The 23739-nt window shown below is 49.3% G+C and overlaps 2 protein-coding genes across 2 annotated transcripts in view; one reads left to right on the forward strand and one right to left on the reverse strand.

Moving 5' to 3' along the window:
• The first annotated feature begins 223 nt into the window (after positions 1-223).
• DPCD (deleted in primary ciliary dyskinesia homolog (mouse)) lies at positions 224-7782 on the forward strand. The gene is made up of 6 exons (XM_054163342.1): positions 224-349; positions 591-671; positions 1295-1419; positions 2241-2374; positions 6363-6465; positions 7572-7782. The coding sequence occupies exons 1-6, from the start codon at positions 286-288 to the stop codon at positions 7674-7676; spliced, it is 612 nt and encodes a 203-aa protein (XP_054019317.1). The 5' UTR covers positions 224-285; the 3' UTR covers positions 7677-7782.
• A 3150-nt stretch (positions 7783-10932) lies between these two features.
• Positions 10933-23739, reverse strand: part of FBXW4 (F-box and WD repeat domain containing 4) — a 65868-nt gene continuing 53061 nt past the window's right edge. Inside the window, exons 7-9 of the mRNA XM_054163926.1 lie at positions 11684-11824; positions 11394-11535; positions 10933-11147 (exon numbers count right to left, since the gene is read on the reverse strand). Coding sequence (XP_054019901.1) covers positions 11031-11147; positions 11394-11535; positions 11684-11824 — 400 coding nt within the window. The 3' untranslated portion in view covers positions 10933-11030. The remainder of the gene's footprint in view (positions 11148-11393; positions 11536-11683; positions 11825-23739) is intronic.

Genomic DNA, 23739 nt, shown 5'->3' on the forward strand with positions numbered 1-23739 from the left:
CCAAGGCGCCGGGTCCCGGCCCGAGGAGCGGCGAGCGGAGCGGGCCGGGCCTCCCCGCGCCAGCGGAGAAGCGGACGAAGGTCCCCGCCACCCCAGCGCCAAGGTGAGGGAGAGGAGCACACACAAACACCCACCCCCATAAGCCCCGGGCGGGTGCGAGGGCAGGCGAGCGCCGGCGCGGGGCCCGGCCGCGGGGCCTGGCTGACGTCCGGGCCGCGCCCGGGAGCGCTTCCGGGTGCCGGCCGGAAGTGTCGCGTGTTGCCGCGGCGACCGGGCCTGGCCGCCATGGCCCTGCCGAGCTGGCTGGAGCGGCTGCGGGCCGCCAGCAAGACAGCGCTGGTCCAGGACGGTAACCGCGGCGGCGAGGCGGGATGGCCCTCTCCGGCCCCCGCTCCGTGCTTTGGGGCGACTCTGCCGCGGGCGGGGGGAGGGAGCGCCCCTGGGAACGGCCCTGCACCCGGGAGGGACGGGGACCCGGCAAAGGACACTGGGCAATCAACCCGGGGACAGGGGCCCAGGCAGCGGAACAGAGCCGGAGACCCAGGGACGGGTATATTGCTATTTACCCTCATCACCTGCCTTGTCTCTAGGGATACGGAAGATCCACTACCTGTTCGAGGATGGGAAGGAGATGGCCGAAGAGTACGACGTGAAGACCGGTCAGTTAGTGAGTAAGTGGTGCTCTCAGCTGGCCCCCGGCAGACGTGGGTTGGAGCAGAACCTCATACAGCAGCATGTCTGCACTCACAGGACTGGGGTGTTGTTCCTGGTCAGGAACGAATCTCTCCTAGGTAGTCTTCCCAGACTTACCTGCCCTCCAACAAGCATGCCTGCAGCTGAATGTTGTAGGGATGTAAGCATGGTTCAGTTTGCACATAGGTTTCTCAGACTTCTGTGGTGTAGCAGACCTTGCTTTAGCCCAGGATCTTTCCAGACAGCTTATCTGTCACAGCAGGCTTGCATAGCCAGACATGAAGTGTAGCACGTGCTGGTGTGAAATATGCTTTTTGATGGCTTCTGCAACCACAAACAAGCAAGGTGGCTTTTGTCCACACCCACATCAGCTGCAGCATGGCACCTGTGGCAATCCTATCATGGCTGGAGCACAAAATAGCACAAAAGAGACACTTGGTACAGAATTTCTGACTTCAAGAATTTCAGCAAACAGATCCACTCCTGCTGAAGTGGAAGTGACAGGAATTAATAGGTGTATCTTTGTATCATCTCAGTGGCAGTCATTTGCTGGAGTTCTTAAAGAGCAGGATAATGAGAATCCTTCTTTCCCCTTCCACAGGTAGAAAATGGCGAGAGAAGAACACCCTTGGAGGCTCTGGCAAGTGGCAGGTTGAAGTGGGAAACCCAGACTCACCGTTCCTGGGAACACTGGAATCAGAGCTCATAAAGGAAAGCAGCTCCAATGTATGTAAAGGTCTATAAGCACCACTGCACCTAAACCTACCTATTCTTGTGCTTACAGCAGAAGTTAAGAGCACAGATAACTCAAAAGACCCAAGAGACAGCCTTAATGTGCCTAGGACTCAGCTCCAAATCATCCCAAAGATGCAGGGTTTGGGTAGAAGGGACAGTGTGGGTGCTCTGGGGATCTTCAGCCTATTTGTAAGTTTCTTTAAGTAGCAAAACTGTACTGCTGTGTTGGCCAACTGCTAGTCTGGCTTCTGAAATAGTAGGCTGAAAGGAAAGCCAGTGCCAGGACAAGGCAGTGGATGGAAAGCGGAGGCAATGACAATGAATGGTGACACAGGCACTGCTTAGAACACTGCTCCTTAACATAGCACAGCGTGTTTAATCTTCACATCTCACTAGCTTAGAGGCAGAGTCTCTCACCATCTTTTCTACAGACCTGAAGCACAAGTATGGCCCTGCACAGCAAGTTGGGGCAGAGCCAAGACTGAATCCAGCAGGTCCCTAGGGTGGGCAGAGCTCAGTATTTAGCTGCCTGTGAGGAAGAGGCCCAGTTTTCTGTTAACCCTGTACTGTGAGACTCCCTTGTTGAACACTTTGAGCCTCCTACAAGCAGGGCAGGCAGTGCCCTGGGCAAAGGCAGAGCAGCCTCAGCTCCAGGAAAGCAATGCTCAGGCAGTTTGAGTTACTCCCTAGTTCTCCAGTATAAAAGAATAGCTAGGTCCAAGTGGAGCCTCTTAAGGCAGTAGAGGAAGAAGGGGACAGGGAAGGATGGAGTCTGCTGGTGTGGCCCTGCTAAAGGTACCTGTTTGCTGTAGCCTGTCTTCATGAGGAAGGATACCCTGAGCAGCTTCCAGTGGCGGATCCGTAACCTGCCCTACCCCAAGGAGGTTTATAGCGTCTCTGTGGAGAAGGAGCAGCGCTGCTGTGTCATCCGGACCACCAACAAGAAGTCAGTAAGGACAGCACTGCTGGTGCTGACAGTCCCTTGGGGTGTGCTGGCAGAGAGGGTAGGCTGGTGATTGCACAGGGAGGTTTGTCCTATCTTGCCTTCTTTCTCTGGTGTGCAGGGGCTGAGGGAACCTCACCTCACAGCTGCGTGTCTCCTGCTGCTCCATTTCCACTTCTAGCTGCCCCAGACACATGTATGTTAGAACCCCTCAAGCTCTGCAATAGCCTTTGCAAACATATTTCATGGTTCCAGCAGCATGGTGTTTGCTGCTCTTTCCCTGATAACTGTCAGTCTCTTAGACAAATAAAGAGCCTTGCAGACCTTTCGAAGCTAGAGCATCCCACCTTCTCACTCTGACTCTCAGAATGCATGAAGCTGCAGGGTTCAAGAGGTACAGCAAAGCTGTGGGCATCCAGACAGGCAGACCTCCCTCTCCTGTAGTCACAATGACAATGATGTCATCTGGCATCAGCAAAAAAATAAACACATCAAGGTAGACTGAATCTGAAAAGGAAACACCACAATATTCTGCCCAAACCAGTTTTGGGTGGGAGGGAAAATAAATGCTTTTAAGCATCATCTTATACTGTGTCAGTATAAGATGCCTCTCTCATGGCATGAGGCACACACTGTGCCCCAAAGCATTGACAGCCTCAGTGAGATAAGCCAGGATGAACAGTTGTGTTGGGAAGAGATAGCATGGAGCGAGTCTTAGGAGAACAATGGAGGATAGTGGAAGATGAGTGAAAGCCACTTACAAACGGAGATAATGCACCAATATGGAAAGCTGGGCGTGCTGCTTTCTGCTTGCATTCCCTCTCCAGCATTGCTGCAGAACAGAGAAGGATAAAATCACGGCTAAAATGAAGCCCGCTGTTTCCCGATCCGCCCTTGCCCTCCCTCTTTAAGCCGCTCTTTGTGGCTGGCTGTAGGTGGTGCTGTTGGCAAAGAACTGCTCCACTTCGGCTGCTTTCAGATCGCAGGACCTGCACGTCGTCAGGCGAGGGTTTGCCCCATCAGAAGCCATGGCAAGAGGAAGCTTGAGCTCTGCACATGAACAAACCTGGATGGTCAAAAGCAAGAGGCAGCTAGAGGGGAGGAAAGGGGAGTCTATCCCATGAATGCAGCAAGCAATGACAGTTCTAATACAGCAAGATGCTGGCTGGAATGCATGCAGAGGGATTAATAGAAGAGTGGTACTTCAGTAGGGAGACCTATGTAGCAAAGGTGAATGAGGTTCCCACCAGCCACCAGTGGATATATATACAGGGAGCTAGGACAGGGAGGGAATATGTGAGCCTAAGTCTAGTCACATACTACCCCAGACAGGCTTACCTACTCCTAGCCCTACTAATAGTAGGGTGTTTGTGGGAGCTTCCTTGCCTGTGTAGGTCCTGTAAGGGTATAATGTACTGCTGAGACTTCACCTGTGCCCTACCTGACCAAGATTTTTTGGTACCACTCTAAGGAAAACAGTAGGGTCTCCCAAAAGCAAGTGACACCAATATGCTTGTAGGCTAATGTCAGGTGGAGTCAAAGGACCTGACAGGGGCTCACAGCCTGCACATGAAAGTTAACAACTTTTAAAATTAACACTGGAAGTCTCCTGGCTGGGGACAAGAATGACTTTGCTGTCAACAGGGAGCAGGGACAGACTTCAGCAACAGAACACTTAGTACAGGCTCCAGGATATCTTGTATCATTTCTCCTGGGTCTTGGCCAGGGCAAGGCACCACTCAGCAATTAACTGCCAGATAGCAACAAAGCCACGGAGTCCACAGAGAGAATGCACATCAACTACAGGAGAGAAAGGAAGCCTCGGAGCCTCTCCAGCCCTTGGAAGTCAGCCACGCTGCTTCTGAGCAAGAGAGCTGTGCTGACTGCCAGCCAGAGGCACAAGCAACAGGATGCGCTGCCAAGTCACTACTGAGTAGCTCGGCTCTAAATTCTCAGCATACCAGTAGCAGTTTTCCTTACAGGCTGACAGAAAGTGGGTTTCCAGTAGGAAAATAATAGAGGTGACTTCACACACACTGGATCTCGGGCCAGGACCCGGGCTCAGGGTGCAATACCGCTCTTGGCCATGTGGTGAGGGGCGAGAGCAGAGAATCTGCCTGCCTCCGCAGGGACAATCGCCCATCAACTACCTTCCCAGCCCAGACAGGAGCTCTTCACTTCCACCAGTCACTCCCGTTCCCTCTGGCCACGGCTAGGGCTGCTCAAGTGGGATTTGCTTAAAACCTCTTGCTTTAAAATAAATCCATTAAACTAAACTCTAAAAACAAACCCAGAAAGCCACCTCCCCAAACGCCAAACCTGATTCAATTATTGTAGCAAGAGGCAGTGGTAATATTAGGAGGAGAGGGGGGTGGCCAGGCAGATCTGGTTTCCTTTGATCTTGTCACAGATTTTAGTTTGAGGCCAGCCAAAGCCATTCTTCTCCCCTTCTCCTTAGTCCTGGGGCAGCAGAATACTGCTGTTTCATTGATGACTCCCAAGGCCCTTTGAAACAGTGGTGTTTTTTTTCCTGTGTACTGCCTTTTTTTCCCCCCCCTCCTCCTTTTTCTTTCTCTCTCTTTTTTTTTTTTTTTTGTCTAATCGGTAAGAAGTTAACACTTCCTTAACATGTCTTTGTGTTCATCTAATCTCTGCTGTTTAACCTTTGACATCTCCCTTATTATCCATGTCTGCCACCTTTTCCAAATAGGACAGCAGTGACAACACAGAATGGTTTGAGCCCTGCGGTAACAAGCTGCGTACATTCCTCCCACTGCACCAGGAGAGCCATTTGGCCTTTGTAGCTGTTTTCACCCTGGCTTGGAAAATAAACTGCAATTTGGGCAGAGGTAGCTGGAGAGGCCAAGCCTTACACACAGCTGGCTCAGTGGAAAAGAAGCCTTCACGGCGTGACAGCAGCTGCTGCCAGCTCTCACCCTACTCTGGGCACCTCAGTACCAGCTACAGGCCAGCTCCTTGGAGGGCATTGCCCATGAGAGTGCTGGAAGAGACTAAGAACCCAACCATGCCTATAGACAGGCATAGGACCACCAACTAATGTTGGTGCAGCCTCAGAGAGAAGCAGCAGATGCAGGGCAAGCCATGCCAAGCAAGAAGGGCCTCAGGCAACTCACAGAATCACAGAAATGTAGACATAGGTCTACAAGGTTCTGGTCCTCAAGTCTTTAGAAATCTCTTAGCTGCCTAGACAGCTTATAACCATGCCAGTTCTGAGACACATCCCCTTTCATACTGAGCAAAGCACAAGGTTTGGTCAGTGAAGAGACACAGGCTGTATAAGGAGCTGGCAGAAACCTCTCTGTCCTCCACTTGCATGTGAGAGTTGATTGGGAGACTGGAATGGACATCAGGGGAAGAACAGCTAGGGGAGGTGGGAGTGCAGAGAACTATGGCCCCCATGGAGACTGCAGAGCAGAGGCTCAGGTGGCTGTGGGCAGCTACACCTGCAGCTCTGTGCCCAGGGATATGCTTAAGTGCCACCAAAGCAGGACATTATCTAGGAAGCACTGCAAGAAGCCAAGAAGATGGGTTCAGGAAGGACTGTAACACAAAATGGTGCATCACTCAGGAAACTAAGTTGCAGAGCACAAAAGCTTTCACAGCTCTTTTGACAGGAGCTAATGAGAACTGGTACTTAGTGGGAGTGAAAGGCCATGAGCAGGGACAAAGACATGGGATACCTCTTGGTATGACTGAGTAGTCTGTCTCTAACCAAGAGCAAGGTGGAGGGACCAAGCCTCCTTGCCCCTCAGGACCTTGCCAACTCTAACTTCCAGTTTGAAGGTTTGCTTCAAGTGCTTCTGACAGCCTGGGGCCACTGGCAGGCACACAACGTGGCAACCTGCTAACCCTGAGACTTCCCTTATCGTCTTCTCAGTCTTGTAGAACAACACTCCCTAGCCTAGCACTGCTAGTTGGGGAATAGGAACCACCCCATCTTCCTCATTTCTGTCTCCTCTCTCATTGGTAGGTACTACAAAAAGTTCTCTATTCCTGACCTGGACCGATACCAGCTCCCCTTGGACGCAGCTGCTCTCAGTTTCACCCATGCCAACAACACCCTGATCATCACGGTGAGCTCCTGGCCGCACAGAACAGCGCCTTGCCCTTCCCTTTACCTCCACAAAGAAGCCACAATTCTGACACGTGGGGAAATGAGGCAGAGCAGGGAGATGTGCTGAGGGTCACTGATGACCCCCCTGCCCTGTCACACAGTCAGTGGGAGTTTCAGATTACACAGGGCATGCTGACACTAGCCAGGCCGGCCCAGGCCGCAGGAGGGGCCCTACTTGCCGCTCAAGGTGACTTAGCAAGTGGAAGAGTGTCTGTCATGCCCCATTTTCCATACATCCCCTCCCTCAGGCCTGAGCAAGCCTCTGCTCTCAGTGACAGCAAATTTCTCTTACCTTAGAACATAAGTCTTACAAGACCAAGGATCAGCTGCACTTAGAGGTCTCAGCCTTTAAAAAAAAAGAAGTAATAAAAATTCACCTGTTGCTTTATGTCAGAGGACACATGGAAAGGACACACTTCCATGCAAGAACCTTCCACACCAGGCACGCACTTGTAGTAAGGAGCAGATGTTTTAGAGCAGCAGGTGTTTGTGTTTTTCAAATGTGGAAGCCAGGTACCCAGAGAATCACCTCGGAAGGAAACCTTGCAGTGGAGCTGGAGGTGCATGTGCAGAGGAAATAGGCCAAGAGGAGCACCTTGAGTCCTTCTGAGCTTGTTTGCTACAGGCCAAACCCTTGCCAAAAAACATCTGCACCCAGCACTAAACTGCAGCTGGGTGAAGGAGGACAGAGGAACTGCAACTCTTCTTTCTCTGTCTGCCTCCTAAAAAAATGTGTATTATTTTTATATGTATGTATGACATGTGTGAGTGTACAGTCAGTGAGCATGCTGGGAAACTGGGGGGGCACAGCTTGCCAGGATATTCCAGAGGGGTTGGTGAAGGCCAAGAAAGTTTTACCTGCACTGTAAAAGACACTCCAGGTCTCAGCAGATGTCCCCAGTGTGACAGTACCACCTCTCCAAACAGGCCTTGGAGGCAGATGGTAACAGAAAGGCCATCCTTGGCAGGGGGCCCCCAGCTGTGCTGGTAGCACATGGCCCCAGCTGGTCTGCTTGGAGCAGAGGCTGAGCAGGAGTGCTAAGAGCATTCCTGTCTGTCCTGCAGTACCAGAAACCAAAGGAGATCCTGGCAGCAGAAGAGCAGCTGCAGAAGGAGCTGAAGAAGATAAAGGTAGCTAACAGTGAAGATGGCGACTGCAAGACCCAGTAGGCAGTGGCTGCCAAGAGGCTGAGGTGGGGGCAGCTCTATGGCACAGCTTCCCAGTATTTATTTTGCCCTTTCTAATAAAAATTAGTCCTGTTAATAGAGCCTGTTGGAGGAATCTTTGTGGGTTCAGGGAGACTGCAGGGTGGTCAGTTGCTTTACTGCTTGGGCTGCTGATTCACACACGTTTATGATCCTTCTATGAGTTGTGGGAGGCAGCAGCACACCAAGGAAGTGCACCATATCCACAGCCAGCAGCTCTCTCCCCATCCTCTATGAGCAGAAGAGACATGAAACCTGGATAATTCCCCATGGGAATTCCCTTTGTCTGGCACCATTGCTGAAGACAGTAACATGTGGAAAATAAGAACCCCCTCCTCACTTCCCTTACCTGCCTGGGATGTGCTTGGAAGCAACTTCCTCCAGCGCTGCAGTGCAAAGTTCTCTGTGCTGTCAGCAGGACACCCTGGTGACCCTGGTACTGTGTGAACAGCATCCATGCTTAGACCTGCATGGGCACAGCCTCTGAAAGAGGGTGAAGAGGAGGACACTCATCTGCTTCCTTACCACCAGCCATCTGCAACATGACATGCAGAGCACAGGAACAGAAATGCAGCTGCCTTCATTTGCATGGAGGGGCAAGTAGTGGCAGACAGGAGTAGCAGTAGAATGCTCCTTCCATGAGGGCATGAACATGGCCCATCACAACCCTGGCTGCACAGACCACACTCCCTACACCAAGACAAGCCCAGCAGTGCTGCTCTAGCAACCTGCCCTCCAGCAAGCAGGGTCTCTACTCTGCAGTCACCATCCCTGTGTCTATGTGTCCTTCCATCCCAGTTCGTATTTGAACAAATCCTACCCAAGACCCCCCTATTTTAAGTGAGCTAGTCATGGTCTTCCAGCATAGCTCCCCTTATGAGGACTGCTCTGAAACCACAGAAACTTCTTAGAACCTAGGTGGCATCTCCAGGCAGAGCCTCGCTGCTGGGTGGCTCTAGGACCCAGCTGCAGAGGCACCATTGACTGTCAGAGCTCAGTGAAAAGACAGTGCACCAGTCCCACTTGCAGCTTCCCCATTCCTCAATGTCACCTGAGATACGAGGGTGTACCTTTCTACACACCAGTACTGGCACCAACACCATGAGGCTGCAGCTTTGCTCCAGGCTTCAGCCAGGAAGAACCTAAAAGCATCAGCATAGACTGCAGAAGGAAAATGGCAGGACTGGCAGTGGCCACACTGCAGGAGTCTCCTGCGCCAGTCATACTTGTTCACCCGCTCAGCTGACATGCTCCTTCCTATTCTGGGGCCTTGCCCAAGTCCCAGTGCAATAAAGAACCTCTCCTCCCACCCCACAGTTACTCAGGTTCCTCCACAGCCTCTCCCTGGGGGCACTACCAAAGACATTTAATATCTCCACCCCTCCTCCCAGTTTCATTAAAGGACCTGTAATACACCAGGACCTGAGAAAAAACAGGCCTCCTACACTCTCAAACTTTGCCAGCTTCCTCTCTCACTGGTCTTCTATCTCATGCCTAATGATATGTAGAGCCCAAAGTACTCCAAGCAATACAGCAACCCCTCAGTGTTACAAATAACCCATAGGTCCCCCCAGATTCACTATCTTGGGCAAAAAGTCTTTGGGATCTACAGCTCTGAGCTGATCAAAGATTGTTGCAGCCAAGGCATCTTTTTTACAGCAGTAGGTCATTGTTTGGTGCACTTAGACATCAGCTCTGCCTCTTATGCAAGGAAAACATATAGCACCATTGTCACTGCAAGAGAGTGGACAGCAATTGGGAATGAGTGGCAGGAGAAGAAACAGGCACAGATCAGGAACTGTGATAGGGAGTTGCACTGGAAAGATCCTTCTGGGAATGTGATCCTGCAGCAAAGCCATGCTTTGAGATTACTTTGCACCCTGAGCTGTTGTCTCACATCTGCTGGGAATGGAAAGCTCCATTCAAGCAAGCAAGGAGCTGGTTAATTCCACTCCCTCTCTGCTCAGGCAGGGGCTCTAGTAATTTGTTTTTGCATCACAAGGGAAGAGCAGTCTCTCAAGAGTGGAAATCAGCTATTGAGTTCTAACAAAGCACCATACTAGGTTCTCTGCCCTAGAAGTGCTCCCTGTCTGTAAGACAAAACCTCTCCTTTACCTATCCAGGACACCCAAACTCACAGCCAGGTTGTGTTCATGCATCTCCTTCCCCACAGAGGGCCATACCCCAGCCACTACTGCATTCAACCACAGCACATTGATCCACAGACTTCCACATTCATCCAGACAGCCAAGAAAGCTGAAAGCTCAGGCTATTCTGTAACCCAGCTTGGGTTCAGAAGGCTGGCACAAAAAGGAGCAGAGCCCTCCTAGTTGTGCCTAGAGGATCCCAGTAAATCACATCAAGGCCTTGAGGTCGCACTAGTCCAGTTTTCAGCTTCATTGTGCAGGCAGCTGGTGAGCTGCAGATCTTACTTTTTGAATTCCTTGTTTGAAAAAGTGACAGGAGATCCAAGATCCCAGCAACTGCCTTCAGTGGAACAGTGTCACAGGCTCCAGCTAGAGAGAGAGATCTATTAGACATGCAGACAGCAGCAGCTGAAAATAGGCCCAGCCTCCTCCACCCAGTCAGGCCTCTGCGATCAGTGGATGCCATCACAGCCCCTTTGGAACTTGAAACAAAACCATAACACTCTCTTTTGTTTCCCTTCAGAGTTTTATTTAGCAAAACACAAATGTTCAAGCCCTGCCAAGTGCATAGCCTGACCTGATGGCCAGCTTGGGGAGGCAAACACTGTAAGCAGGGCTGGCTCTGCCTTTAAGCTCAAGTTTTGCTCTCATCTGTGAAGAACACCACCAGCAACTGTCAGGAAGGCAAGTGCAGGTGAAAGGTGGGCCCCACTCAAGGTACATTTCACCAAATCAGTCCACCCCACACACAGTCTGGACTTGCCTCACATGGCTCAGAGCTTGACTGATCTCAACCTGACCAGCACACACAGCTGATAGGGCACCCTGGCTTAACTTGCCCTTCAAACACTGTATCCCCAACAACAAGAATAAAATTAAAAAAAGAAGGGGAAAAAAAAAGGGAAAAAAGGGAGAAACCCCAGAAGTTAATAAAACAAAGCCTGACTTGCACAAAATAAAAAGGGCAAAGGACAATTGGCCTTTATTTCCACCAACAGGCAGGTGAGGCTGAGAAAGTCAGGCCCTTTGTACACTTGTAATTGTAGCTTTCTGGCAGGCAAAAAAATCCTTTGGAACCATTCTCACCTCTCCTGCCCTGCAATTCCCTGAGCCAAGTGTCAACTCTTTTGAATTTTTGACTTGGGGTGAGCAGAAGTAGCTGCGGTGCCCTTCATGGGGCTGTGAAGTCCAGGACACGCAGGGCTGATGCCAGGGCAACATACAGATGGGTGGTACTGAAACGGAGGCAGTAGACTGGGCTGCTGGTAGGTGAAGACAGGTGAAAGCTCTGCAAGAAAACAGGAGAACAGCCTTTCAACGAAGAGGTGAACTCAAAGACCCCAACTGCAGTTACAGACTCAGAGGCCAAGATGCCTGAGCAAAGCAGGCTTTTCCCTACACACAGGTTCCCTGTGCTGGGCTCACCTCAAAGGCAGCCTAGCAGCCCCTCTCTCATTCTGAAGAGACACAGGCCCTGTGCTGCCAGAGCACAGCTCCGAAGCTCTGCTGCTGCCTGGCTGCAGCCAGCCCTCACCTGCAGGCAGCGGGTCTGCCGCTTGTCCCAGAGGCGCACCACGCCGTAGTAGGCGGAGCCGCTGGCCATCATGTAGTTCTTGTCGCTCCGAATGCAGTACAGGGCACTGTCATGGGGCTCTTCCCACTCCTGCACACACTTCCTGCAACGGCAGCACAATCCACAGAGGGGCTGAGCTTCCACTCCTCCCCCACTGAGGCCCGATCCGCCTGCAGGCGAGTCCCTAGACAGTGCAGTGGGAGAGCCCAGGAGCCTCGCACGAGGCCCAGGTGCCAGCAGGGTAGGCTCACCTGGTGCTGGCTCGTATGTCCCAGTAGCGGATGTAGGTGTCATACCCACAAGAAAGGAGAAGGGAGGGCGTTTCATAGAACATGTCAAGGACTCCAGCTCCACAGTGGAAGTCAGTGCCTAAACAGGTCAACAGCTGACCACTGCAAGGAAACACAATAGTGGAAGAGTCATTCAGAGCAAAGCACTTTTCCAATTCAGCTAGCCAGAGCACAGATGGTGTCACAGAAGTCTCCCAGACCTCATTTCTCAGATTTAACAGAATGCAAAAGTCAGCAGTTTCCCTCTCTCTGCCCCAGCTTCCGCAACTGGTAGGGCCATTGTCATGGAGGGTGACCAGCATAAGTCACAGCTGGGTGAGGAATAGGTACAGCTGATGCCTAATGGGATCATGTGCCCCTGTACTCTGCATTGGCTAGGCCATACCTTGAGTACTGTGTCCAGTTCTGGGCCCCTCAGTTTAAGAAGGACATTGAGACACTTGAACGTGTCCAGAGAAGGGCAGCGAGGCTGGTGAGAGGCCTTGAGTACAAGCCCTCTGAGGAGAGGCTGAGGGAGCTGGGATTGTTTAGCCTGGAGAAGAGAAGGCTCAGGGGTGACCTCATTGCCCTCTACAACTACCTGAAAGGTGGTTGGTCTCTTCTCCCAGGCAACCAGCACCAGAACAAGGGGACAGAGTCTCAAGCTGCACCAGGGGAGGTTTAGACTCGAGGTGAGGAGAAAGTTCTTCACCGAGTGAGTCGTTCGTCATTCGTGCTGCCCAGGGAGGTGGTGGAGTCACCGTCCCTGGAGGTGTTCAAGAGGAGATTGGATGTGGCACTTGGTGCCATGGTCTAGTCGTGAGGTCTGTGGAGACAGGTTGGACTAGATGATCCTTGGGGTCTCTTCCAACCTTAGTTATACTGTGATACTGTGATCATTTTCCTTGGGAGAAGTGAGAGGTACTCTGAGTAATGGGGATTTGCCTCCAAGTATGACAATTCTCAATTCAGTCAAACCCCAGGTGATCTGCAACAGCCACTTACCTGGTCAGTCCCATCAAGCTCCACACACTGTCCTTCAAATTACCAGAGTATTTCCCTGTATCTTTGACACACAGCTCAGACTGACAGGCAAGTCATTCTCTCCTGACCCAGCCTGCTCTCCTCAAACCCCTCCAGTCACACTGCTAACAGCATATCTAGGGCTGAACACGACAGATCAAGTGCAACCACTCCAGGACTGTCTGGAGACAACTTTCCAAAGGCAAGCTGTTTTGTTTTTTGACTCCCTCCTCTTCTGAATCCTTATTTGCTGTGAAGGAGCATAAGCAAAATCTCCATGAAGTTCTAAGCCAGATGCTTTGTGGCTCTACCATTCTGTTACTTGTTCATGCACAGAACCAGCATCTCACCAGGGGGATGGTGCCTGGTGAAGGCCTACCCTACCAAAGTGAAAGAATGAGCTTCAGCCCTTTTCCCAGGACACATGAAATAGCATCAGACACAGCCCATCCCCAGTATCACTACACCTGCCTCAGCCACCAGCAATACCCAGCTATGGCAGACTCTTGGGAATGGAGGGGATAATCTGCCCAGGTGCTTGAAATAGCCACCTATGAGGGGTTTGGAGCTGGTGAGGGGTTTGGAGCACAAGCCCTATGAGGAGAGGCTGAGGGAGCTGGGGTTGCTTAGCCTGGAGAAGAGGAAGCTCAGGGGAGACCTTATTGCTGTCTACAACTACCTGAAGGGAGGTTGTAGCCAGGTGGGGGTTGGTCTCTTCTCCCAGGCAACCAGCACCAGAACAAGAGGTCACAGTCTCAAGCTGCACAGGGGAGGTTTAGGCTGGATGCTAGGAAGAAGTTCTTCACAGAAGGAGTGATTGGCCATTGGAATGGGCTGCCCAGGGAGGTGGTGGAGTCACCATCACTGGGAGGTGTTTAGAAAGAGACTGGATGGGGCGCTTGGTGCCATGGTTTAGTTGATTAGATGGTGTTGGGTGATGGGTTGGACTCGATGATCTCGGAGGTCTTTTCCAACCTGGTTAATTCTAATTCTATTGCAAGCCCTCCTTTTCTTCCTCCTCCTCCACACACCCTCTAAATCAGAAATGCTGGGCACAATAAACCTTGAGACACCTGCTTTCCAAATCCTGCTGCACAGCCACCCCTCTCCAACAGGCCCTTGGTTCTCAGGGACAATGAAGCGGTCCTGAAAGCCGATAGCACGGATCCCACAGTGGGGTCACTCCCAGCATCTCCCCCCATTATTTTGTTACTTTCTGCTCCTTGATCCAGCATCACACAGTTCTGAGGCACATCGCCAAATGCCTTAATTCTGTCTGTAATCTGGGCTAAAGCCCTCGTCGGGGGGATAAAGACCACACAAAAGGAGAAATAGAGTCCCGGGAGATGTTAAAACAAGTAAACACCTTTGTGTCAGGAGAGAGAAATCGCTGATAAAGCAGATTAGCGCCTCGAGCCCTGGTGTCCCCGGATCAGAAGGCGAGCCCTGGCCGATCTTTGCAGCCAGCACGCTTCTATGATCACAGAGCTGGCGGCGTGCTGGGGCCAGCCTGTTTCCCCACAGTCACTCTCCAAAGAGCAGATTATGTAGAATAACAATTTCTTTGTGGCTGTGTAATTCCCTCCATGACCGTGGCTGTGGGCAGCTACATTGGCCCTTGATGCCAGGCCCCTAGCAACCATTTAGAGAGGCCAACCAGCCCTAGCGATGGCCCCCCCGTGCAAACCTCTCGGACAAGCTTTAACATCAAGTGCATGAATTAATCCCCCCCAACACGAATCCAGGGGTGCTGGCTTATTGGACTTTGTGTTTCTCCAGGCAAGGGATCGAGGGGATTCCAGGCTTCAGCCCTTTGCAACCTTCTCACAATACATTAACCCTTGGAAGGTTACTTGAAAACCAACCCAGCAGCGACTCTGCACCTGTGTGCAGGTTGAAAGGTTGAAGCACTTGCAGTCTGAGCACTGGTTTGGCTGGGGCAGATGGGCCTTCAGCTTCCCCATGGAGTGAGACATGGATGGGCATCTCTGAGCTGCCTCTCCATGCACACAGATCGCTTCATCTGCAGTTCTGCAAAGCCAGCAGGGCAGATGGGCATACACACAACTCCTGTCAAGGGTTCCATAAAGCTTTTGTCCTATGAGTTGTGTGGATCAGAGCAGCAAGACATACTAGAGAGGAATGAGAAGGAATGTGCTGCTCTGCCAAACAAGAAGTCTTGGACTACCTGTGAGATGTATAAAGGGCCAGACTGCTGAAACTGCAGAGCCCTCTATTAGTCACCCAGGCAGGAGCAGGGAGCTACTCCCAGGAGAAAATGAGCCATCTCATTGAGCTCTAGAGCAGCACCACCAGCTTGGAGCTCTCTCTCAATTTCTGCACACTACTGCTTTTTGTTTCACAGGGTAGCCCCTGGATTGGTGCTCTGAGCACATGTCACTTCAGAAGAGGAAACCAGGACAAGCATTTGCACATCAGCCATGCAGACCAGTAGCACATCTGGTGATATTTCCTGCTAAAATACCTTCAATATGTAAAGGACTAAGTGAGCTCAGGGAGAGAGAAACACTGTGCTGAGGAAAGGTAGCAGGATGCAAAAGCACTCTCTGAGACTAGCCCTCTTCATCCTCTCAGGTGACTAAAATGGGTTACAGCAGGTCTCCTCACAACCTCCCTGCTCCAAAAAAGCACCCATCACATCCAGAGCAAGCCTGACCACACTAAAGATTATCTTCCATCTCTCAGATCAGACCTCAGCCTGCAGTGCTGTAAGATGGCAGAAGTTTTTAATGGCAGACTGATGATATCTTCACATGAAAAATTTCAGCATTAAAGGGGTAGAGAGAGGAGAAACCAGAGAGTCTGAGCTCCTGCTTTTGGAGCTTCCTGTGCAGCACTGAACACCACCCAGGTGCCTTGCTCTCAGTGTTTCTCTATGCCTTCACACCTCAGTGCAATGGTACCCAAGCATCCCAGCAGTCACAGCTGTCTTCCTCCCTCCACTCCCTAGCCTAGGCAACAAAAAATACAATAATAATTAAACATCCAAACAAATAAACAAACAAACCCAACCTTTTATCTCTAGGCAGGAAAAGAGCACAGATACTTCTAAGTTACTGCAGCAAAGTAAACCTTGCTTGATTGGTTTGTTAATCAGTTCAATTCTCCTGCACCAAGAACAGGTCAGCCAAAGCATCTTTTGAGTGGGAGGCCCAGCCCCTGCATCCAGCAGCAGTCCTTCAGCAGTGACAGAACAACACATTAGCTGCTATAGCAAAGCTCTTACAATCTGACACCAGGGGCAAACCATATTGTGCTGGGCACACAAACCAAAAGACCTAAGCCTTCTGGCACAGGCACATTGAAATTCATTAAGATGCAGAACATGATGAATATTTCCCCCACTTTTCAGCAGCTTAAGGTGCCTGTGGACCAGCTACCATTATGCCAGGCTAGATCCACATCATTGCAGCATACACAGCTATGCTGAGTCCATGCTAGGAAGGGAGCTCTCTGCCACCACAACTCTCTGAGTCTTGAGATCAACATAAATTGTGTGCCCACAAATTGTTCAGTTTTCATTATTCCTAGTATTCCCTACCAATAAACCCCAGTCCCCAACACCTTCTGCTTCCTAGGGAGCAAAATCCACAACTAATTCTTAATAATGCATTAAAGGATCAGGATAACCCATCAATGGGCAACAGAAAAGCAGCATATGGAAATCCATCAGTGAGGTATTATTGGTCTAACAATTTACACAGGCAGAAGATACCTACTCAGTAAGGGGTAGAAAGAGGCGTGATAGCTGAGAAACCTTGTTTCTCATCAGCTTGCAGAGATCACCAGCACCAGCCAAATGCAGCCTTCTCCATTCCTTTGCAGGCCCTTTTCACCCTCTGCACTCTAACACCTTCCAAAAACCAGGTAGCTGATCCTCAGCACTTCAGAGGCCAGTGTCCCCTGTCCTTGTTATGTACTACAAAGATTAGTCAAGCAAGTGACCGCAAAGCCCAAGCATGGAAGATCCACACCTTCCCACCATCCTGCCCTTGAGCAGTAGCAGGCAGCAGCTGTTTCACTGCCAGGCCTTCTTCAGGCAAGCCAGGTAGAGCAGATGGTGGGAGTTTTGTTCTGCTTTCTGTACTCAACAGCCTGAGCCAATAGTGCCAGTGTTCTGTCCCAGTGCTGGATGGCACCGACAGAGACCACTCTGAACCAGTGGAGCTGTGTGGAACAGAATCCCAAGGTTCCTGTAAAGTCCAGGTTTTCTGTACAGGCCAGTCTAGAACCAGAGCTCTCAGCTTCAGCACCTTAACAACAAACCACCCAGGCCAGTGCAGCACCTACAGACCCACACGTAGGCCTCCAGTGCTGATCTAGAAACCACAGATATTCCTACTTTCTCCTACTTTCTCTAAAGCATCTAGACAGACTGAAATCATGTTGCCAGCAGTCTGGTACAGCCCACAAGGAACAGAGCCAGAGCAAATCCAGCAGCCCATTTTGTCCCTAGTACAGGAAGGTCATATTAACACCAGGCTCTAGACTCATTGCTGATAGGACAAGATGTTTTAATAAGTTCCTGTGCCTGGGAAGCTATCAAATGGATGAGTCCATAAATGAAAGGCATTACAGAGAATCCTTTGATTCATCTCCATCAATTCCCATGTTCTTCAGAAAACAAGACTTAAAAGAAAAGCTACTTTTAAGCTATTTGTTTGGGATTTCTGTATTTCATTGCCATAAGCAGCATATTTCAATGCCATAAGCACTTCTATTGAGATACCTTCAGAAGACAAGAACCTTCTAGACTGAAAGCAAAGTGAACTACCAAGGAATGGCAGAAAGAAGCTGGTTTAAGTTGATTTTTCTTTTCATTGAAGCACTGTGAAGACAAACTAAGATCAATCCTGGCAAAGCCATCATGGTTAGTTTCCAGATAATGCATGGGATGTTGCTGTCACCAAGTTAAAACCATATACAGCCTCCCAAGCCACAGTGAACATTTGTGTAACCATAAAGCTCAGGACTTCCATGGACTCTAGCTATCAGCAAAGTATCAAAAGAAGTCTGCATATCCCTCCTGGTACCCTGCTCATTTGCTGCAAGTCTTGGCCACTTTTTTCTCATGCACATGAAATACACTCCAAAAGCTGGGATGAAACAATAAACACGTCCCCCCCTCCCCCCCCCCCCAATTTCTGGTGACCTAGATTCACTAGAAATTATATTATAAAAATATGCAAATTGTAGGAAACTGCTGAGTTCAGAACACCTGCTGAAAACAGATGTGAGAAACTGAGGATATATTTGCTCTGGAAACCTCATCTGTGAACGTTGATCATCCATCAAAGAGAAGAAGGCATTGCACATAAGCAGGTGAGGACTCAGAAATTGAGCAGAGCTCTAAACCAGTATCTCAGTTCCAATAACTACTTAAAACAAGCCAGGTGGGAAGCATATCCTTAAAAACAAAAAAAAGTGGAAAGAGCACTGTTCAGTTCAAACCACTGGGGTATTTGAGCTGAGCATCACACAGAGAAAGGAAACAAAATCCATTTAAAAACAATTATCCAGAGTGCGGCATTTGCACAGCAACTGTCATCCAATTTGGAGAACACACCAAATCCAAAGGGAAGAGCTGAGCTCTCATCTTTTCCAGGTGCTTTGCAACAGCAGCTGAGGCACCCAAGGGACACAGCAGCTTATGCTAAGAAGGGAAGGACTTGGTCAAACAACATCTGTAATGTTCATAGGGAGGAGCATAGGTCCTCAGCAAAGGTATTCTTCGGAGTTATTCTCAGGCTACTCTTGCATTTAATTAAGGCTACTAATTCCTGCAGGGAGATGTGGGACTGGCTTGGGGAACTGAGTGAGTACCTTCATGTGAAATGGCTCAGAGATGCTGTTATGAGTGATTTTCAGGAGAAATGCCTCTTTCAGCTTCCTCAAGGCAGCTGAAGGGACTCGAGGCAGTAGGGGGGAATGACACCAACGACGGTTTAAGATTGTGTTGCGGAGGGGGTGGGGGGAGACACAGAAGAGGGAGTTTTGCCTCCTTTTCTTTTGCTTTCTCTGAATTGGCCCACACACGCTTTAAATGGTCCAATAAAAAGATACAATTTCTTTACCTTTCCAGCTCTGGGACCCTGTGAGTTTTTGTTGTTCGGGTTCCCGTAAGGTTAAGTTCAGAGGATAAACTGACACACTGGGCTATGGGAAAAAGCCAGTTTCTTCAAATAAAGCCACAACGGTGCAAAAGAGACCCTGCTGGGGCTTTTATTTGGGAAAACAAACAGAAATGGCACCAAGCCCTTCTGCTTTACGAAGCAATTTAACTATAAAACCAATGTTCTCTCTCTCGGGGGTGAGGAGGGGAGAGAGACAGGACGTGACAATAGTCCAAAACCTTGGGGCGACACAAAAAAAAGAAGATAGGACAAAAAAGGTTGTCTGTCCCCTTTTCTTTCTTGTCCAGGGCTCCTTTTCTTAGCACACGTGTGTTCTTGCAAAAACGATTAGATTGCAATTTGTATAACATGGTGACCCCCAAATTCAGACATTTAACCCCTTTTCTCTGCAAAGAATGTCAAGAATGTCTTCTCTGTCTTTCTTTCCAACAGGAGGAGTAGGGGGGAATTCTCTCAAACTGTGATTTCTTGGGGGAAGAGAAAAAGAAGGAGGTGAGGAAAAGAAGCAGGGAATTCTCAAAGCCTCTCGCCTTTCGCCCCACTTGTGTGGGAACAGGCGGCTGTATTGCTCCCTTTCTGGACAGAGCTCTGCAGGTCTCCTTTAGTAGGGAGACAAAAAAATGGAGAGTCCAAATCAAAACAAAGCCATCTGTTTAAATGAGCTACTGCTAGCCAGTGGCAGAGGGGGTTCCTCATTCACTCCTTCCTATTCTTCTTTCCTGCCTCTGTTGATTCTCTCTCAACCCAGGGAAAAATAAAGATTGCTTTTGCTTTGGCTCAGAGGGATGAAACTGATTGATGCGCTTGGAGTGTCCAGCCCCCACCCACGCTCTCCAATTGTTCAGGGCCTTGTGAAGTTGTCATAAATATGCCTGAACAGGAGTGCAAAGGCCACAGCATGCCCTGGACATGCACGTATTCAAGAGGCAGGAGCTGGCCTCACGCTCATCTGTAGCGAGACAGGCCCAAGACTGTCATGGGGAGGAAAGGATTTAGGACAAATACTTCTATGCTCTTCCTCTTACAAGAGTTCTACTTTTAGGTTAAGATGCACCAGAGCCCTCTTAGCAAAAGGAAGCTGGAAGATTCCAGATCAGATGAGAAGGTTCAGAAAGACAATGTCAAAAAATCCACCAGAAATCAGTAAGTAACCACACAGCCCCAAAAGGTTTTAAGAACACATAGGCGATACACTGCACAGGCAAGACTGAAGCTGTCCATTATAGCCAAGAGACAGAGCTCTAAACACAACAAAGTCTGCTAAAAGGAACAGTTACCCAAGAGACAGACACTTAAGAAGCTCCATGCAGCAGCAAGGTTTCTCTAGCACTACCTCAAGTAGTTGACCATTGTCCTGCCTCCAACAACACTCAAGATCTCAGGAACAAGGGAATGAAATCCTGCAGTTCAGAGCTGCAGAACTGGAGGGGGAAATTTCATATGGACAAGTGATTAATTCATGCCTGAAGGCAGGAGACCTCTTTATAAGTAGTCTTGCTGCTCATGTCACAACTGGGACTGTCAGCTCCATGAAGGAGTATCTGCTTTCCCCTTTGCTTAGATCTAAATCCAAACTCTCCATTTTGTCTACCTTACTGCAGAGAATGACTCCCAAGGACAAAATCAGAAATCCAAAGACAGTTGAGCCAAACTAATTTTACATGGGTCAACAAAGGGTCACCTGAAGACAAGAATTCTCCTACAACAGACCCCAACCCTCCATCAACCCTTTTTCTTTTGAATTTCAGGAAGAAGCCATGGTGTTTGTGTTCCTGATTAACCAAAGGACATATAAATGGGAATACCTCAAATGAAAGATTTAAAAGAGTAACCAAAGCCATCTGTAGACAGGATGGGGAAACAGCACAGCAAAAACCAAGCAGAACCACCTTGGGAAAAGGGAATGAGCAGCCATCTGAGGAAGAGCAACTATCTGTGGATCATTCCACTGCTTGAGTGGTGGCAGCAGAAGACACACATTTGCATTCACTTTCCTGATGTAAGCACAACCCAGAAAGCTATTTAGCTCACTGCTAGGCAAGATTTGGATTGTTTATTGCAATTGCAAACTGCATTCAGCCAAGACAGAGATGCTGAGAAAGAAGCCCAAGCCTGAAAGGGGTCTCTTTCCCACAAAGCCTGAAGAGAATTTCTTTAGAAAAAGATGATACTTGGCATGGTGAATCTACAGAAAAGCAGGGCATTCTGCATCTACAGAATGGTGTTATGATAATTTTGCCCCTCAAATCCTGTGAGACTTAATCAGTGCCATGATAATCACAGAATCACCAAGGTTGGAAGAGACCTCAAAGCTCATCGTATCTGCTATCACTTGATTCTCCTGTTACCAGAGATATCCACCCACTTCTCTCTAACTGGATAAATTAAAGGCCTAGGTGACTTCTCAGTTTTTGAACTCTGTTATCTTTCCTCTGATGTAGTAACTCCAGTTCTGAATCCATTTGGTCCCCTCACTGAAAAAAAAAACCAACCCCAACCTTTTGTTATTAAATATAGAGGGTCTCAAACTTGTTTAAAACTTGGATTTCAAGGCTATGGAGAGAATGGTCTTCTACAGAACTTGGTTTAGAACACGACACTAAGAAGTCTACTTGTGCATCCTGGGCCAAGTTTCTAGGTTAAAAGCTTTTCCTGAAAACATTTAGTAACCTTTATAACTGAGAACTAGCCTTGCAGATTCTAATTTCATTTACCTACTTCCCCACTAAAAATAAATCCGAGTATGACAGAACACAAGGCCAAGAAGGACTGAAATAAAACAGGAAAGCATCACTAGTGATCAACTAACCAGGGTGTTCAGTGTTCTATAAGGCAACTGTCAAATGACACTTGTTTAAGAACAGCACAAGGAGCCCAAGTTCTCAAGCTCTCCTCCTTTGTCGACAGCTGTTCATGTTCACTCACTCAGTGGCTCTGAAGAGCCACCAAAGTGGATGCAGATCTACACATGTCAAAATCTGAAAGACAGCAAATCATTCTTGCCCACCTCAGTGCACAGACAGATGCAACCTAGCATCTGGGGTCCCGTGGAAGCATGTATCAGAGAACAAGCAGCAGCAAGTTAGCAAAGCCCAGCTAGGTCCTTATCAGGGTAACTCTCGCGTTGGTTCTTGGAGAGAAAAAGCACAATGCAATAGCACTAGAGGTAAACATGGATTACAAACCTCCTCAGCAGCTGCCTGGCTACCCTGCAAGACTCCTCCCCATCCCTCTGCTGAAGGCACCAGCCACACCTGAATCTCTCTTCTCCTCCATTCACCAGTTACTCTCACGAATCCTCTACCTCCAGTCTCCCCAAAATGTGTAGACATCAAAGGCACCTGCATTAAACACCTGAAGAGCAGGGGGGCCCAATGGTCAAGAAACAACTCTGTATCTTCCCCTTCCACGCACTCTCTACTTTTTTTTTTTCCCCATCCCTTTGAAAAAGGTGGCAGAGATAAATGGAGAACAAAGAAACAAGAAAAAGCTGCAGCTTTGGCCCACACCCTGCCTATTACTTAAGGGGGAAGGAACTCTTCCCAAAGAGGAGGGGAAAAAAAATGTGCTCAGACACAATGGCTCAAAAGGCCAGGCAGCAAACCGGGCCACTTTGTACTGCTAACAAGGGAAACCTAATTACAGGAAGAGGGCAAAGAGGGACAGATAAAAGGGATACAAAATTTCAACATCTGTTGCCATAAAGGGATAAGAAGTGGGGAAACGCAAAGTGTCAGTTTGGTGTCAGTGACAGCGTAAAGCCACTTTCAAAGGGCTCAGGAGAGGGAGAAAAACCCAACAAGAAATTAGAGGGTTCTTAAACAAAAAGAACACTCTGCCAAAAATGCTTTCAAAAGGGGGGAGGAGATGGACAAAGACTGGATGTTTAAAAGGTAGAGGACCTGGGGTGGCTTGCAGGGCACAGCTAACTTTGGCTCGGTTTTCACAGCAGCTCTCATGCCCTGCATCTGTCATGTTGTGTCACAGGAAAAAAGAACGTAGGACTTGTGCATTCTGAGTGTTCACAGCATGAGGACTACCATGCCAGACAACACTCTGGTCCATTTCAAGCATTGGCCTTGGCAGAACAGTTCCAAGAGCTGATGCCAATCAAACTCTGGAGTATCCTACCTTATGGAGAAATATCCTTCCAGCATGTCACCTAAAGACATGTAGACCACCACAATAGGCTGGGGAGCAACAGTTCTCTGAAGGCAAATGACAAATGCTGGCCTTGGAGCTCTTCCCAGTGGTCTGTCACCCTCATTTCCCAAGGAGTTTAAACTCCAAAGGTGGTAATATAAGGGAAGAGAAAGAAAGAAAGAAAGAGGAACAGGATCTGAAGAAAGTTTCTTTTTCTCTTGCTTGCCATTAACTGGCTGTTCAGCTGAGCCACACACAAGCACTGCTGGTGAGATAGGAAGGTCTCAGCAGGGAAAAGCAAAAGGGAGAAGAAATCCCTGCCCCTGGCAAGAGGGGCAGATGCCATCATATCCTTTACAAAAAGGGGCAAAGGAACTTGCAAGAAGTCAGCAAGGCCTGATACTTGACCCAAGGACACAGGTTGCTATCCAGTGGCCCACACTGCTAATCATTCTCCTCTTCTGTGCAGACCTCTAATCACCTCAGTTAGTCACAGCTGCCCTCAACACATACACCTTGACCCTGAGTGGCAACATCCCCAGCAACTTCCCCACAGAATCATAGAATCAACAAGGTTGGAAAAGACCTCAGAGATCATCAAGTCCAACCTATCATCCAACACCTCATGGCTAACTAAACCATGGCTTCAAGTGCCACATCCAATCCTCTTTGGAACACCTCCAGGGATGGTGACTCCACCACCTCCCTGGGCAGCAC

Source organism: Dryobates pubescens, chromosome 8 (genome assembly GCF_014839835.1).
Source record: "Dryobates pubescens isolate bDryPub1 chromosome 8, bDryPub1.pri, whole genome shotgun sequence".
NCBI lineage: Eukaryota > Metazoa > Chordata > Aves > Piciformes > Picidae > Dryobates > Dryobates pubescens.